General features: G+C 46.9%; 1 protein-coding gene across 1 annotated transcript in view; it reads right to left on the bottom strand.

Moving 5' to 3' along the window:
- The window catches only part of LOC141084702 (ATP-binding cassette sub-family C member 4-like), a 184,270-nt gene extending 172,095 nt beyond the window's left edge, over positions 1-12,175 (bottom strand). The window contains exon 1 of the mRNA XM_073569578.1: positions 11,968-12,175. Within this exon, the coding sequence (XP_073425679.1) occupies positions 11,968-12,041 (74 nt within the window). The 5' untranslated portion in view covers positions 12,042-12,175. The remainder of the gene's footprint in view (positions 1-11,967) is intronic.
- Positions 12,176-16,445: the final 4,270 nt, after the last annotated feature.

Raw genomic sequence — 16,445 nt, 5'->3', positions numbered from 1 at the left:
ATGAGCAGTTGTATGGATAATCTTCCAGCTGACGGGTCACCCAGAAACTATCCAGTAACCATACAGGGGACAGTGTCTGAGTATTAAAGGCTATGAAGCTGTCACTCGATTCATCCTGTTAAGGATATGCATTTGATTGAAGCGTGTCCACTCTGCTAATAAAGCATGAAGTAATGCTTAGGAAAAGTACAGAATCATAGAACCTAATGAATATTAACTAAAGTCCTCCTGAGGGTGGAGAAATTAGAAGGTTTTACCAATGATCAATATGATAAGCCGGATTACTTACTGGTAATGCTCTTTTAATGAGTCCACAACAGCACCCACTTGGAGAGAGGGATCCGTCCATAGGAACAGGAAACCTACAGAGATAAAAGAGGGCGGTCCGCCTCTCCTCGTCAGTTGGATTTCAGAGTACCCGGAGGACCGCCAATTATTAGGCCATTATATTATTCAATATTTAAATTTTATTAATTTTACATCTAAGAAGGTGTATATACACATTATGTTAACTTCTAGTGAGAGTTAGTGAACGGGTGCTGTTGTGGACTCATTAAAAGAGCATTACCGGTAAGTAATCCGGCTTTTTACTCTTCGCCACAACAGCACCCACTTGGAGAGACTTTCAGAGACCTTCACCTGGGAGGGACCACCGCTCTACCAAAGGCTAGGTCAGACGAGCATGATAAATCAAGCCTATAGTGGTTATAAAAGGTAGAGGGCGTAGACCAAGTTGCAGCCTTACATATAGACTCGATTGCGACGTCTCCCCTTTCTGCCCACGAGGAAGCCATAGCTCTGGCGGAGTGTGCCCTGATACCTTCCGGAGGATCTTCATTGCTCTCTGCGTATGCCAGACTGATCGCATCTCTGATCCACCGAGACAGAGCACCCCTTGTGACCTCATATCCCTTCTTTTGGCCCTGGAAGGAAACAAATAGAGCCCTACTCTTCCTCCAACTACTAGACCTCTCAATGTATTGTAATACTGCCCTTCTAACATCTAGAGTATGGAACTTTTCTTCCTCTGGAGTAGAAGGGTTACTAAAAAATGAGGGGAGGTGAACTTCTTGTGACCTATGAAACTTCCCGGCCACTTTTGGCAAGTATGAAGGGTCTGGTTTTTAATACTAGTTGATCCTGGAATGTCAACAAAAAAGGGGGCTTTATCGAGAGTGCATGTATGTCGCTAACTCTTCTGACTGAGGTTAGTGCCACTAGTAGTACTGTCTTGAGAGATAGGTGCTTAAGGGATATTGAGTCTAATGGTTCAAAGGGAGGACGTGTAAGGGCCTCTAGTACCAGATTCAAGTCCCAAGGAGGAACTCTAGGTATGTGTACTGGTTCGCTCCTCTCACAGGCCGAGATGAACCTGGCTATCCACCTATTGCCTGCCACGTTATAACTATAAAGGGCTCCTAGGGCAGAGACTTGGACTTTTAGTGTGTTAACAGAAAGGGAAAGCGTTAGGACTTTCTGTAGAAACTGTAGGATTGATGTTATCGGAATTTCGGAGTCGGGAGCCTTATGGAATTCTAGGAATTTTCTCCATATTCTGGTGTAAATTTTTGTTGTAGCTAACTTTCGACTCTGCAGGAGAGTATTGACTAACCCCTCCGAGAATCCTCTTGCTCTCAACATTTCCCTTTCAAGTTCCAAGCCGTCAAGTGGAGGTTGTCCACTTGAGGATGGAAGAATGGCCCCTGCGAGAGGAGCTTGGGGATTGAAGGAAGCACCCAAGTGTCTGTCACTGACATTGCCTGGAGACACGAGAACCATGGCCTCCTGGACCAGAATGGCGCTATCAAGATTATTTGTGCCTTCTCTGCCCAGATCTTCCTGATCACCTGCGGTACTAGTATGATTGGGGGAAATGCATATGCAAGCTTGAACCGCCATGGGGCTTGGAGGGCATCCTTTGCCTTTTTCTTCCTTCGGGGTCCAGCGATTTTGATTCTCTGCTGGTCTTCCCCTGCCAAATGGTCGTCTCCTAAACGCCCTCCTATAAAATGGGAGAGAGGGGTTAGGGAACCCTTTTTTCCTTTCCTTTGGTAAGGATTTCATCTAAAGCTTTCCCAAACAAAAACTCACCCTCACAAGGTATGGCACAGAGCTTTGCCTTGGATTGGGTGTCACTTTTCCAGCTTTTAAGTCACAGGCTACATCTGGCGTTATTAAGCAAGCCTGCTGTTCTGGCTGCCATGCGTAGCGAATTGGATGAAGCATCCGCTATATATGCCGCTGCGCCACGAATTAGTGGTATAGCAGCTCGTAGCTTGTCTCTGGAGATTTTTTGCTCTATTTGCTGGTCTAGTTGATCAATCCAGACCAGCATAGAGCGAGCTGTGCACGTACTGGCTATTGCCAGTTTAAACATGCCCGCAGCTGCCTCCCATGCACTCTTTAGTGAGGCATCCGCTTTCCGTTCCAGTGGTTCTTTTAGAATACATGCGTCTTCCGCTGGTAAGGCCAACTGTAAGAGAAAGATGATGATGTGGATGTATGGGAACTGTCCGAGACTATTGCCTCGTCCTCATCCGTATCGAAGCTTACTGCAGTCGGCTTGTTAGTCTTAGATTTTTTAGGTATGCTGCTAGACTGGGTTAGGGCTTGTAATTCCTCCCTTATTATAGCCCTTATATCTGTGGCTGATGTTGAAGCCTGCTTTGCGGTTTCATTAATGCATTTTTTGCATAGCCTCTTTGTATAAGAGTCCGGTAGAGCAGTGGTCCCCAACCTTTTTTGCACCAGGGACCGGTTTCAAGCAAGACCATTCTTCCATGGCCCAGCAGGGCGGGGATGGAGGTGTGGCAGGGGCGGGGCTTTGGTCATAAGGGGGCAGGGCTATGGACACTGTTGTAGTTTAGCAGTGCATACTTATAATTAAACAACATTTATAATGTGACTCAACTCACCATAGGTTTTGAATGAGTGCTCCATCACCCCATCATTGCCTTCACCCCATCACTCCCTTCTCCCCATCATTGCCTTCACCCCATCACTCCCCATCATTGCTGTCTCTCCATCACTCCCCTCATGGCCTTCTCCTCATGTCCCCATCTCCTCCAGGGCCAGGCTACACAAACACAGACCAACACACACACATACACCACCTCTCTCCTCTCACCTGTCCGCAGCATCGCCCGCGCTTCCTCGCTCTGACACAGCAGCGGCAGCGCTCCTCTCTGTGTCAGTCAGAGACAGGAAGCGCGGGCGGCGGGCAGGAAGCTGGACACAGTGGACGGGTCCTTGCAGCTCCGCTCCTGCTACTCCATCTTGCAGGCAGCGGAGCTGCTTGATCGCTCCCTGGCCGCCGCTAAGAACTGCTGCGCGCCGCCCCAGCCCCCGCTACGCCACTGACCGCCCCTGGCTCCCCTTGTGTCCGCGGACCGGCAAGGGCACTGCGGCGGCCCGGTGCTGGGCCGCAGACCGGCGGTTGGGGACCCCTGCGGTCGAGGATGCCTACAGAGGGCACATTCCTTATTTTTGGATTTTTCTTTCCTCTTAGCCTCTGAGAGAGTGAGAGCGAGAGAGATTTAACAGCTTGATAGGCAGAGAGTCGTCCACTCACCCAGAGAAGCTGTAGGTACCGGTACAGGAGGCTGAGAAGGAGGCTTGTTGGCGTGGCTTCTATCCGAGGAGCCTCGACATGAGTGATCCTTGGCTGCCGCTGTATCACCTGCCTGGGGATGCGTGTCCTGTCTTGGGGAAGACATGCTTGCATGCTCTATCCAAATCCCCACTGTCTTCTTATAGCCCCCTTCATTACCGGGTACCTCCCCCCCCCCCCCCAGGTGCGCCTGCCTGTGGGTGCGGCTAATTAGCATGCGACCGGCCTGGATTACTGCCGCCGGCGCAGCAACATTAAACCAACTTTTTATTTTTTTTTCTCCATTCTTCCTGGAGGGGGCGGGGAGTGTTCCTTCATGCCTAGTCTCGCGCGGCTCTATGAGACCACGCCTGCGCTGTGCACTGAGGAACCTCCGGTAACCCGGAAGTTCCTGCTTACCTCCTGTCAGTGCTGCATGTGTGTCCTCCTAGACGCTGAAGCCCCAGGAACGCCGGAGATTTACCGCCCTGGGTTCTGCACTCCCACACGGACCGGGATGGCTCTTTCCCCAAAATCCCGGTGGCGTGTGTCTGATCAGAAAACGCCCGGCCGGCCTCACCCGGTACCGGCGTTTCTTATTGCGCTGCCGCTGACCCAGTCAAGGAGGGAGCTGGATTCCAGCACTCCCCCGTCGCTGCTTCTGGACCGGAACCCCTGCCTTTCGCACAGATACTGCACAGGCGGTTCCCTGGCCCAGGTATGTCTTCTGTAGAAAATCCTGTGGTTCCTACAGGAACCCAACAGAGAAGGAGAGGCGGACCGCCCTCTTTTATCTCTGTAGGCTTCCTGTTCCTATGGGCGGATCCCTCTCTCCAAGTGGGTGCTGTTGTGGCGAAGAGTAAAAAGTGATAATCTATATAATGTACTTTTTCCTCAATAAATCAGATTTTCTGCTCGTGATTGTGTGATCAATCACAAGTAGTTTTTCTCAGTGTACATGCAAGTCTCATGGATATACAATCTGGCAACAGACAATTAAGATGATCATACAGCTTTAGTGTGACTAATAATCCTACTTTTACCACGGGTGTCACAAATCAGAGCTTGGCTGTGGGATTGCAACCAGATATGTTTTACCCTAAACACAGACATTTTAAAGAAAACATAAAAAGTTAGTCAGTACCAGAGGCATATCTGGGGGAATGCTGCCGGGGCATGTAACCGGGGCGCAGTCGAGCCGCCTAATGTGGCGGTCCGAGTTGTCTCCCTTGGCCGCTACATTCCCTCTCGGATTAGGAGTCAGCAGTTCTCTGAGCCAGCTATCAAGCTGACAGCCGGCACAGAGAAACTGCAGCACGCCAGCTCCCAGTGTTCAATAGTACTTGCATCTAACAAACGTGGTGAGTACAATTGAAGCTCTGACCACCGGGTCACAGCGACATCAGCAGTGTCATCATGTCATGTGAACATGCTGCAGACTTCACTCACCTACACTGCAGAGGCGTAGATGAGTGGTTAAGTTCTCCACCTTAGTGGAGCGTGTGTGTGTGTGAGTGTGTAACAGGGATGGGTCAGATTTCATGTAACAGGGTATGATTTGAGAGGCAAGGAGGTGACAGGAGTAGACAATATGGGGAGCAAGAGAAATTTGAAGGCAATGAGAAGGAAGGTATGGGCTGGGGATGGGTTCGGACACAGTATGGGGAGTCGGAGGGGTGTGTGAGGAGGCAGTATGGAAAGAGAGAGGGTAAATGTATGAGGAGGGAGGGAGAAATGTGCGAAAAGACAGTATGGGGAAAAAAAAAAAAAAGTGTGAGTGTGTACAGAAAAGAGACAGAGAAGTGTGTAGGGTGTAGCATAGGGCAACAGTGAAAGGGCACAGCCAGGACGTGACAGTATACCGAGCGAGGGGGAGGTTGGGGATGATGAGGGGGCCACAGTTTAGAAATTGGGCCTTATAGGAGGGACTCCGTATGAGAGAACAGTGTTAAGAGGGGGCCCAGTTTCAAAAGGAGGGAGCAGTGTGGAGAGAGTGTACCATAAGATGGACAGAGTGGGGTCATATTTTATGATTGGAATATAGTGAGGGGCAACTATTTTTTCAGGTGCTTAGCGCAGGGCAAATATTTTTATTTGGAAGCATTATAATGACACTGCTATCTTTAAGGCTATGTGCACTTGTTGCGGTTTTTATGCGTTTTTGCCGCGAAACCGCTGTGAAAACGCATACAATAAGCAACCCATTGTATTCAATGGCATTCCGCACATGCTGCATATTTTTCCACGGCGGAATCCCATCACGGAAAAATATGCAGCATGCTCATTCTTTTTGCGGAATCGCGGGGATTCCGCACACATAGGAATGCGCAAGGTAAGCGGAAAATGTGCGCATGGTACCCACGGTCTGGAGGAGAGGAGACTCCATGCCCTGGGTACCATGACCCTGTTTAAAAAAAAAAAAGGATTAAAATACAAAATCGTGATATTCCCACCTTCCGGCGTCCCCCGCAGCGTTCCCAGGCCTCAGTGATGCTCCTGCCAACTCCCATTCCCAGTGATGCTCTGCGACAATGACCTGCGATGACGCAAGGCATCGCTGAGGTCTGGGAGCGCTGCGGGGGACGACGGAAGGTGAGAATATCACATTTTTTTATTATTATTATTTTTAACATTATATCTTTTTACTACTGATGCTGCATAGGCGGCCTCAGTAGTAAAAAGTTGGTCACACTTGTCAAACACTATGTTTAACAAGTGTGACCAAACTGTCAATCAGTTTTCCAAGTGATGCTACAGATCGCTTGGAAAACGCTAGCATTCTGCAAGCTAATTACGCTTGCAAAACGCTAGTTTTTTGCGGGAATTCCGCATGTGTGCACATAGCCTAAAGGGCGTTGTGTGGGGGATGTGCTGCACAATACAGAAGATGGAAGTCTGCAGAGATGGCTGTGGATGACAAAACTCATCATTGATTCAGGACAAGATGAAGAAGATAAGAAAGAACGACTCCAGAGACAACGGTATCTATAAGGTACACGGATTAGTGTTTTTTTGGGATACTAATGCTCATATTTTTATGTTAGGAGCATTAAAGGGGTTGTCCAAATTGTGAGGAGTCTTAAGTCATTCTATGCGACTGCAGACTTCTGAATTCTCACACAGCACATTGCACACTGTAAGGAATCTCTGGTGCTGGGGATTTGCAAACATGTGGTCACGTGCTGACCAGACATGCGTGGCCTCACACAATGAAAATGAATTGAGTGAGGCTGGACACGTCTAGTCGGAATGTGGCCAGAAGTATCCAAATCACATACATATGCAAGGGAAAATCCTAAAATTGTGCAGTCATTGCACTGTGAGAATTCAGAAACCTGCACCTACCTATAGTGACTGCAGATTTTCATCTCAAACCTGAACGCACCCTTTAATTATAACGTGAAGCCCTGCAGCCAATCCAAACAGCGTCTCAATGTCAGGATCCATTTTCTGGTTCCAGCAGTCATCACATGGCCGCTTCACTCACATGTGATATTCATACTTGCGCTGTTATGTGACAAGGAGATTCTCTTCCTACTTCTCTCAGTTTTTCACTGAACATTGAATTAGGGTGAGCAGTTCGTCGGCACGTGACTTAATGTGCAAATAGCATATGTGCTTGGAGTGAGGGGGGCGCCAAACTGAATTCTTGCTGCGGGCGCCAGAAAATCTAGATACACCTCTGGTCGGGACTATAGGGAAAAAAGTGACTAGTCTGGTGGTGCCCCTAGGCCAGGTTCTCCCCACATCACTCCAGTTGATTAGCAGGTCTCTCCCATGTACATAAAGACAGACCTGTCAACTAGAGCAGAGTCTCCCTCTATGTACACACATGACAACACATTGCTCTCTATAGTCCCTGGACTGTTTTTCAAATTACGTTTTCACTGAAATGCAGGAGTGTTTCAGAGTAAGGCCGGGGTCACACTGGCGAGGAATACGGGAGAGTGAGAGGCGCAAAAAGCACGCATTAGACACGGACCAATGATTCTCTATGGGGTTCCTCGCACCAGCCGTATATTTCTCATCTGTATTCTACGGTCCGTGCCAATCACAGCTTGCTGCGATTGTCAGCGTACTACGCCCGTAATACGCCAATGCAAGTCTATGGGTGCGCAAAAAATACAGATTACACACGGACCACACATGTGACTTGCGAGAAATACGCACCCGGTGTCTTTTAGCAAAGCCGGCAATTCAGTGCGCTATACAGTAAACTCACACTGACAGTTTTAATAAAGAAATGAAAGAATAGATATACACACATAGAATGCATATATATATATATATATATTCTATGTGTCTATATCTATTCTTTCATTTCTTTATTAAAACTGTCATAGGGCTCCATTATATGTCCATTTTGCAAGCCTGCGAGAAAATCTCTCCATACGGATGCCATACGGATTACATACGGATGCTGACATGCGCAAAATACGCGACCACACCTTGATTACGGATGACATACGGCGCACTGTTTAGGGGTCTGTCATCCGTATTACGCATGTTAAATTCTGACCGTATTTTGCGCAGGTTAGTGTGACCCCGGCCTAAGGCCAGGGTCGCACTTACTTGCGAGTCTCTCCTGGCACTGCCGCCGGCACTCAGACCGGAATGTGCGGCAGTATGTATTTCTATGCAGCTGAGAGCTCCGGTCCCAAGTGCCTGCGGCAGTGCTGGGTATTGCTGCATGAGTATCTCGCATCAAACTCTCAAGTGTGACCCCGGCCTAAATCATACATCGCCGCAATTCCACAGCCAGGCTCCGGTTGGCGCTGCCTGTGGTTCAGACACCATGAATTTACTAATAGTTTCCCTTTAATGAGTGAAAAGGAACATTGGAGACCCTTGAAAAACAAAGGCAAAACATCACCTCCAGAAACACTATCTGCAGATACAGTGCCTTGCGAAAGTATTCGGCCCCCTGGAACTTTTCAACCTTTTCCTACATAACAAAGATACCAAATATAAATTTTTGGTGAAGAATCAACAACATGTGGGACACAATTGTGAAGTTGAACGAAATTTATTGGTTATTTTACATTTTTGTGGAAAGTCAAAAACTGAAAAGTGGGGCGTGCAATATTATTCGGCCTCTTTAACTTAATACTTTGTTGCGTCACCTTTTGCTGCGATTACAGCTGCAAGTCGCTTGGGGTATGTCTCTATCAGTTTTGTACATCGAGAGACTGAAATTCTTGCCCATTCTTCCTTGGCAAACAGCTCGAGCTCAGTGAGGTTTGATGGAGATCATTTGTGAACAGCAGTTTTCAACTCAAAATGCCGCTATAGGGTGAAATCATGAATGAAATCACTCCAGTCAGTCTGATGCACAGGGTTGTTGACCCCATTGCTCATTAAACTATGAGTGCTATTATCACTCCCATGCACACTGACTGACAGCCAGCTCTTCACACACATTCTGTGGAGCAGGCTACCAATTATACTGCAGAGGAGTGATTACACCGCACTCCCTGTATAGAGAGCAGTGACTATATGACTTCATTTTCTCCTGTAACCACATTTCTAGTAAGGCCCCCGTTCACACATCCGTTTTTTTTTTTTTGTGTCCGTATACGGTCAATCTTTTAAGGAACGCAAATACGGACACCACTTTATTCAACGATGGTGGTCCACCATGTATCTTTGTTAAAAACCCGCATGTGCATGATGCGTAGCTCTGCTACATCTGAACGTTGCCATGCAGAACGTTGGCATTATGAGAGCGTTCAGCCTGCCATCCAGTGCATGATAGCGCAGCGTCAGTGTCTCGTGGTGACGGAAATGAGGCGAGTGGAGTTCACAGAAATGAACTTTCTCACGCCGCTAGTGATGAGGTCAGTGAGGTGAACGGAGTTCATCGGCTATGAACTTGAAATCTTATTCACGTCAATGCGAGACACTGATGCTGTGCTATCATGCACTGGATGCCAGGCTGAACGCTCACACCATGCCAACGTTCAGCATGGCATCTAGATGCAGCACAGCTAGACTTGCCACGGGACAAATGGCTTATCTTCTCGTCGGGCGGATGACTACAACTTTGCTAGCTTTCATTTTTTCAAATAAATGGGTAAGGCCGGTTTCACATTTGCGCTTTTGAGCGCAGTGACGGCCTGCGCACGGCCGCCGCTAAGCCCCGCCCCCTGCCACACCTCTGCCGGTAGCTCTGCCTACCGGCGCATGACGCTGCATGCGTCCCCTATCTTTATCACTGGGGGCGCAGGCCGTGCGCAGTATGCGTTTGGCGGCGCATGCGTCCTTTTGACGGTGCGCTGAGCGCAACCAAACTGCAGCAGGTTGCGTTTGGCGCTGGTCGGCGCACCGTCAAAAGGACGCATGCGCCGCCAAATGCATACTGTGCACGGCCTGCACCCCCCGTTATAAAGATAGGGGACACAGGACGCATGCAGCGTCATGCGCCGGTAGGCGGAGCTACCGGCGGAGGCGCGGCAGGGGGCGGGGCTTAGCGGCGGCCGTGCGCAGGCCGTCGCTGCGCTCAAAAGCGCAAATGTGAAACTAGCCTTAAAGGGGGGGCATGCTTATATCAATTATAGGACTTTATTCAGTCTGTGTTTTTTACAATTTGTCTATGGGGCTAGTAATGAAGCCATCAAGTAGATGTCTCTCTATTAATAACCCCTGGGCTTGATGTTAGCTGCCAATACAAACCAGGGCAAGTGAAAAGAGTGGAGGCTAAGAGACAGAATTGGCGCTTCTTATGGATGCGCCATTTCTGGGGCGGCTAAGGGCTGATGTTGGTAGCGGAAAAAAACATCCCTGGCCCCTTCCCAGGTTATTAGTATGAACCCACAGCTGTCTGTCTAGTCTTGGCTGGTTTGAATTTATAGAGGGACCCTACGTCTTTTTCTTGGGTCCCCCTGTAAAATAACCAGTAACGGCTAAGCAAACAGCTGTGAGCTGTTATTAACAGCCTTCTGGGATATTGTCACCTTTCCCAGAATATTAACATCAGCCCCCAGCTGGTTATGAAAATTCCACAGAAGCCCACACTTTTTTATGTAATTCTTTATTTTACACAGGAGGTTTTACAACTCCCATCATTGTCCCCTGGTCACACTGATCAAAGAGACACCAGGTGACAACTATGAGAGCTGCCTCCAGCTTCTGGGAACAGCTAATGGTACATGTCACATGGGCACACGGATGTGACACACGAACCGCAACCAGAAACACGGGTGTCACACACAAACAGATGGCACACGGATCTCACCAGTACTGGTTTTCCCGTACAGGAGTCACCAGGGTGTGTGAAGGAGGCCTAATCCTGCCAGACACGATGGAAACGCCATTTACCTGCAGATTACATTTGAGGATAAATAGCATTCCTGGAGGAGGAGGCCACACTTTACACCTAATCTGACATGTCAGCCACACTGTAAGAATAAGCAATATCTCATCTCCTTGTTTAGTAAAAATGTCATCATACCCCAAATAAACTTTTGGCTTTGGATGGAGTTACTGCACATCGCTGAGGGCAGCAGCTCTGGTCACAGCCTGCAGAATATTCTCAGAAAACAACCAGTATTCGGACCACATGCCATTTAATGGGAAAGTTTGGGTAAAGAGGGATATATATGACTGGGAGCTTACTCCCCGCCATCATCACCACGTCACAAGCATTGGGATACTTCGTATAAAAGCCGCTGTACAAAAGCAGTCATTTCACTTCAAGCCAGCCACCATGTTCCACCAGCTCCATCCAGAATATGACAGAACACCAGCTGGTGTGCACAGGGCCTGAGAAAGGGGCCACGGGGACCCGGCGGACAAATACACGCACCAACACGAAACTGATCGTGGACGAGGCACAGCAGAAAGCAGGACCCCGATAGTGTCACACCACGGGGCAGGGACAGCTCACGGTAGAGAAGGGGGATTCTGTACCAACGAGACAGAAAAACACCTGGAATTCAGTATATCAGTATTATCAGGATGTCTCCACTGTCATCATCATCACATAATGTAACAAAATAGCATTGTCACCACTGACATCATCGCCTCTATAATCAGCATCACATGACAGTGATCACTACTATCATCATCACTAGAATAATCACACCATCAAATCGGAATCAATCACCACAACACTCATCAATACCATCATCACATGACGTCATCACATCATCACATGACGTCATCGCTGCCATCACCCTGACATTGTGGCGCAGCAGACACACGGGGAGGGCAGTGAGGAAAGCGCGCAGTTTCCCACTCCTTGGATTTCTCTGTGGAAACTTTAGACTGATGTGGCGGCGGTGTGTCTGGCTGTCCCGTCACCGCACGGCCGCGGGCACGGTCAGTGGCAGGTACCCGGTAACGCGCCCCCTGTCTGGCACTGGGAGCCGGCTTCTTACCAGAAGAAGATCTTGGAGCAGAAGTTGGCCTTCTGCAGCGGGTTGGCTTTGCCCTCCTTCTGTGCGAGCTCCATGCTCAGCACCTGGCCACACACCGCGCTCCCTCAGCGCCGGAGCCGCAGGACTGGGCAAAGGGCGCCACAACCTACTTCTTCTGAGCCCTCAGTAGTGCACCGTCCCGCCCTCCTGCCCTGTGATTGGACGGCCGTGAGCGGCACCTGGAATCTCCCACTAATCAGGGGGCGGGACAGGTCGCAGTAGGAGAGGAGTCATGTCCTCACGTAACGCTCATGTGGAGGTCCCGTTACTCTGCGGGAAGCCATGTGGGGCGCAGGTCACCTCGAAGCTGAGCCTAGTGCTGACACCGTGCTGTCTGGGATGTCACAGTGATCACAGGAGCTGTCGGAATCCCTGTACAGCCGGCGCCCCCTAGTGGCAGACATAGCCTAGCGTAGACATAAGGGAAGCGGAGGCTCTGGGCCAGAGATGCGCGCGCCGTCCCGACTGCGCTCCTGTGCTGTGTGGCCCCTGGCGATAGAGCCCGAATTGGCCCCTATTCGCTTTCCTTGTGATTTAAACAAAACTATATTTCCCTCTACTATATAACATGAATGTCCACCTCTATCATTCTGTACATGTACGCTTCATAGCGCCACCACTTCTGTCATTGCACTTCAGGAGCGCCAGTGTTGGGTTATTATTTTCTATATTCCTGGGGGCAAATAAAAAAAATCTTGGAAAACGTATCATGGGTTATTTCAAGTGTGGCACCCATACGCTATCCTTTGGATAGAGGAGAAGTTCCCACTCACTGCAGAGCTGACCACCCATGATCCGGAGGACCGACCACCCATGATCCGGAGGACCGACCACCCACGATCCGGAGGACCGACCACCCACGATCCTGAGAACGACCACCCACGATCCGGAGAACCGACCACCCACGATCCTGAGGCCCAACCACCCACAATCCTGAGGCCCGGACCACTGAAGTGCACCATATGGTGTTAAAAGAACTCCTCTACCCCTCACGACCTTAGACGTATCCATACATCAAGGTCGGCTGGTACTTAACGACCTTGCACGTATGGAGACGTCCTGGCGATTTTACGAGCACAGGAGCTGTGCATGCGCAATTGCTGCCTGTTGTCAGCTAATTCTGATAGCTGACACCTGGCTCTCAGTGCCAGCAGTGGTGCCTACATCCCTCCCAAACCTTTAACCCCCTAAATGCTGCAGCATTTAGCAAGCAGGCAGAGGGAAGAAAATCCTCTGCTCCTGGATCAGAGACCCGAAGATTACATCACGGGGCCCAATCGTTGCCATGGTGACCCGATGTCATCATGACAACATCGGGGTCACCAGGTACTGGCAAGTTAGATCGTGCACAGTGTATAATGTAACTTGACAGGTTATATAAATAATGCTCCTGTATTGCTATACCTTATAACTGCGATCAGACAGCAAAAAGTGAAAGTCCCATAGTGGGATTAAGTAAAAAAAAAAGGTTTTTTTGAAAAAAAAAAAAGTTGTAAACATATTTAAAAAAAATCAATTAATAAAATAAGATTTATTTATATATTTATTTTTATATATATATACTGTATATATATATATATATATATATATATATATATATACACACTTATTATTATTATGAAGAAAATAAAAAAAAAACCAATAAAAGTACACATTTGGTATCGCCACGTCCAGAACTGCCCGACCTATAAGTCTGTCCCACAAGTTAACCCCTATAGTGAACACTGAAGAAAAAAATGAGCAAAAACCAATGCTCTATCATCATTCTACTTAACAAAAAGTGGAATAGATCGCGATAAAAAAAAGAATGTAAATAAAAATGGTACTGCTGAAAACGTCTGTTTTAATAGAGCCGTCAATAGTGACTACATCATTTAAATGGTTGATAGTGTTGGAGCTTCCGTTTTAATCTCATCGGCACCCTGAGATTGTGATTGTGTGGTCCTGATGTCTGCCATGGCAGTTCATGGCCAAATAGCGACCTCAGAGTCTCCCAGCCATACCGGTCACTTCAGAAGTTACCGACATTCAGGTAGTAAAAATAAACTTCATTTCTTGTCATATCACTTTGCATTAATTCCTGAAAATCACCTGAAAGGTTAATAAACTACCTGACATCAGTTTTCAATATGTCAGGGGGTGCTGTTTTTAAAATGGTATCACTTTTGGGGTTTTCCAGTATATAGTACACCCAAAGTCACTTCAAACCTGGATAGGTCCCTCAAAAAAAAAAATGTTATGAATTTCCTTGAAAAAATGAAAAATTACTGCTGCATTTTTAAATCTGCTAAAAGGCTAACAAAATAAAATATAATTTAAAAAAATGGTGCTGATGTAAAGCAGACATGGGAAATGTTATTTATTAATGTGCGATTTTTCCACGGAACACCCGTATGACATCCGTATGCAATGCAATTTTAACATGAGGCTTTATATAGAGCAGTTCTCTCCATGTAAAATCTCATGTTAAAATAGCATTGTAACACACAACTGTACACATCGTTTTAAAAACAAATATTCTGCAAATATATATATATATATATATATATATATATATATATATATATATATATATACACACACAGTTACGCTCCTGTATATATATATGTTAGTGACACACACATATTTCCACCCTAGGCTTATACTCGAGTCAATACATTTTCCCAGTTTTTTGTGGCAAAATTAGGGGGTCGGCTTATACTCGGGTCGGCTTATACTCGAGTATATACGGTAGTTAGAAATGAGGATTTTTCCGCGAAATTAATGAGCATGCTGCATTTTTTTACCGCGATGCGTTTTTTTCACAGGAAAAAACACATCAATGTGCACAAAAAGTGCGGAATTCATTAAAATGAATGGAATGCTTCTTGTAGGCGTTTAAGCGTTTTTGCCCTTAAAAACACTTAAAAAATGCGAAAAAAACCCTTACGTGTGCACACACCCTTAGCGTGACACCTGTCGTAAAGGGATAATCATTCAAAGTTTGAAAATTGCTAATGTTTTCACATTTTTGCAAAATTTCTGACATTTTTTATAAATAAACACAAAATATGTAAACCTAAATTTACCATTATCATAAATTATAATGTGCCACGAAAAACAATCTCAAAATCACTGGAATCTGTTGAAGCATTCCAGAGTTATTACAATATAAAGTGACAATGGTCAGAATTCAAAAATTTTACCCGGTCACAAAGGGGTTAAAGAAAACATTAAAAAAACTATGCAAATCTGGTACCCTGTAATCGCGCTAACACGAAGAATAAAGTCATCTAATTACTTATACCGCACGAGGAACAGCATAAAGAATAGATAAAACCAATTCTTCTCCTGCTATTTATATTTTCATTCTGCCTCCCAAATATCGCACTAAGGCTCAGTTCACATTTGTCCTACTCACTAATCTGAGTGCTTACACTGGGGTTTCTGTGTAAATCTCTAAAATACGTGATTCAGATGGAAACCCCAGTGGAAGATTCCCTATAATGAGACAGATGGGGGCATTGTGGTCTCCATCTGGCCTGTGATACGGTGGTGTCTGTCTTTTTAAAAGTGCTGTCGACCAGAGTTTTGTGCACCTCTGAAAAGTAGGACAACGCTGAACAGAGGCCAGATGGAGCATCCAGAGTAACTCTGCTGCCTCATTATAGTGTGTACATCCCTTGGGGGTTTCATCTTGATTATGTCACTCGGAGATTTAAAGGGAAACCCCAATGAGAGTGCTCAGCATAGAGCACAGGATAAATATGATCCAAAATGTTACGTGAAATGTTCCCAATAAAAGCTTCAACTCAGTCCACTAAAAAAGCAAGTGTTCACTCATGTCCGTCATCTGTTAATGGAAATATAGGGCACTTCCACATTGCTGGTAGCACAAAGACTCTTAAAAAGCAAAATGGCCCTCACCCCCCCAAAAGAAATATAGCAAATTCTGTGCTCCCATATCCAAATGACCACCTTCTGAGCCCCAGTGTGCCTAAACCACAGTTAGTGTCCATATGTTTGGCATTTCTGTAGCGATGAGAACCCGCCTAATTTATAGGTGCATGAGCTGGGCGCAACGCATTGGTCACTACAACGGCAGTTTGCAGTTTTTACTCAGCAATAGCTACTACTGCTTTTTGGAGTCATCACGACACCTGTAGATAAATTCCCAAAGGGGGTATAATGTTCAAAATGGGGTGACTTGAGGGGGGATTCTGCTTTTCTAGCACATAGGGACTCTGTATATGGAGTCCGTAAACTATTATAGAAAATTCTGCGCTTCAGGATGCCTCCTGTATAACAGTTCTGCTTAGCTCTTTGGCAATAACGCTTGTCCCTCCCGAGTCTTGCTGTATGGCTAAGCAATACTGTACAGATACATATGATGTATTTCTACATTCAGCAAACCCTGTGGGACAATTTTGGTGCCATTTTTACCTATTTCCCAGTCTGAA

Source organism: Dendrobates tinctorius, unplaced genomic scaffold (assembly GCF_039654945.1).
Source record: "Dendrobates tinctorius isolate UK_male_01 unplaced genomic scaffold, ASM3965494v1 ptg000026l, whole genome shotgun sequence".
NCBI classification, from domain to species: domain Eukaryota; kingdom Metazoa; phylum Chordata; class Amphibia; order Anura; family Dendrobatidae; genus Dendrobates; species Dendrobates tinctorius.
The sequence above is the reverse complement of the archived record's forward strand: the minus strand, read 5'-3'. Positions and strand labels throughout refer to the sequence as shown.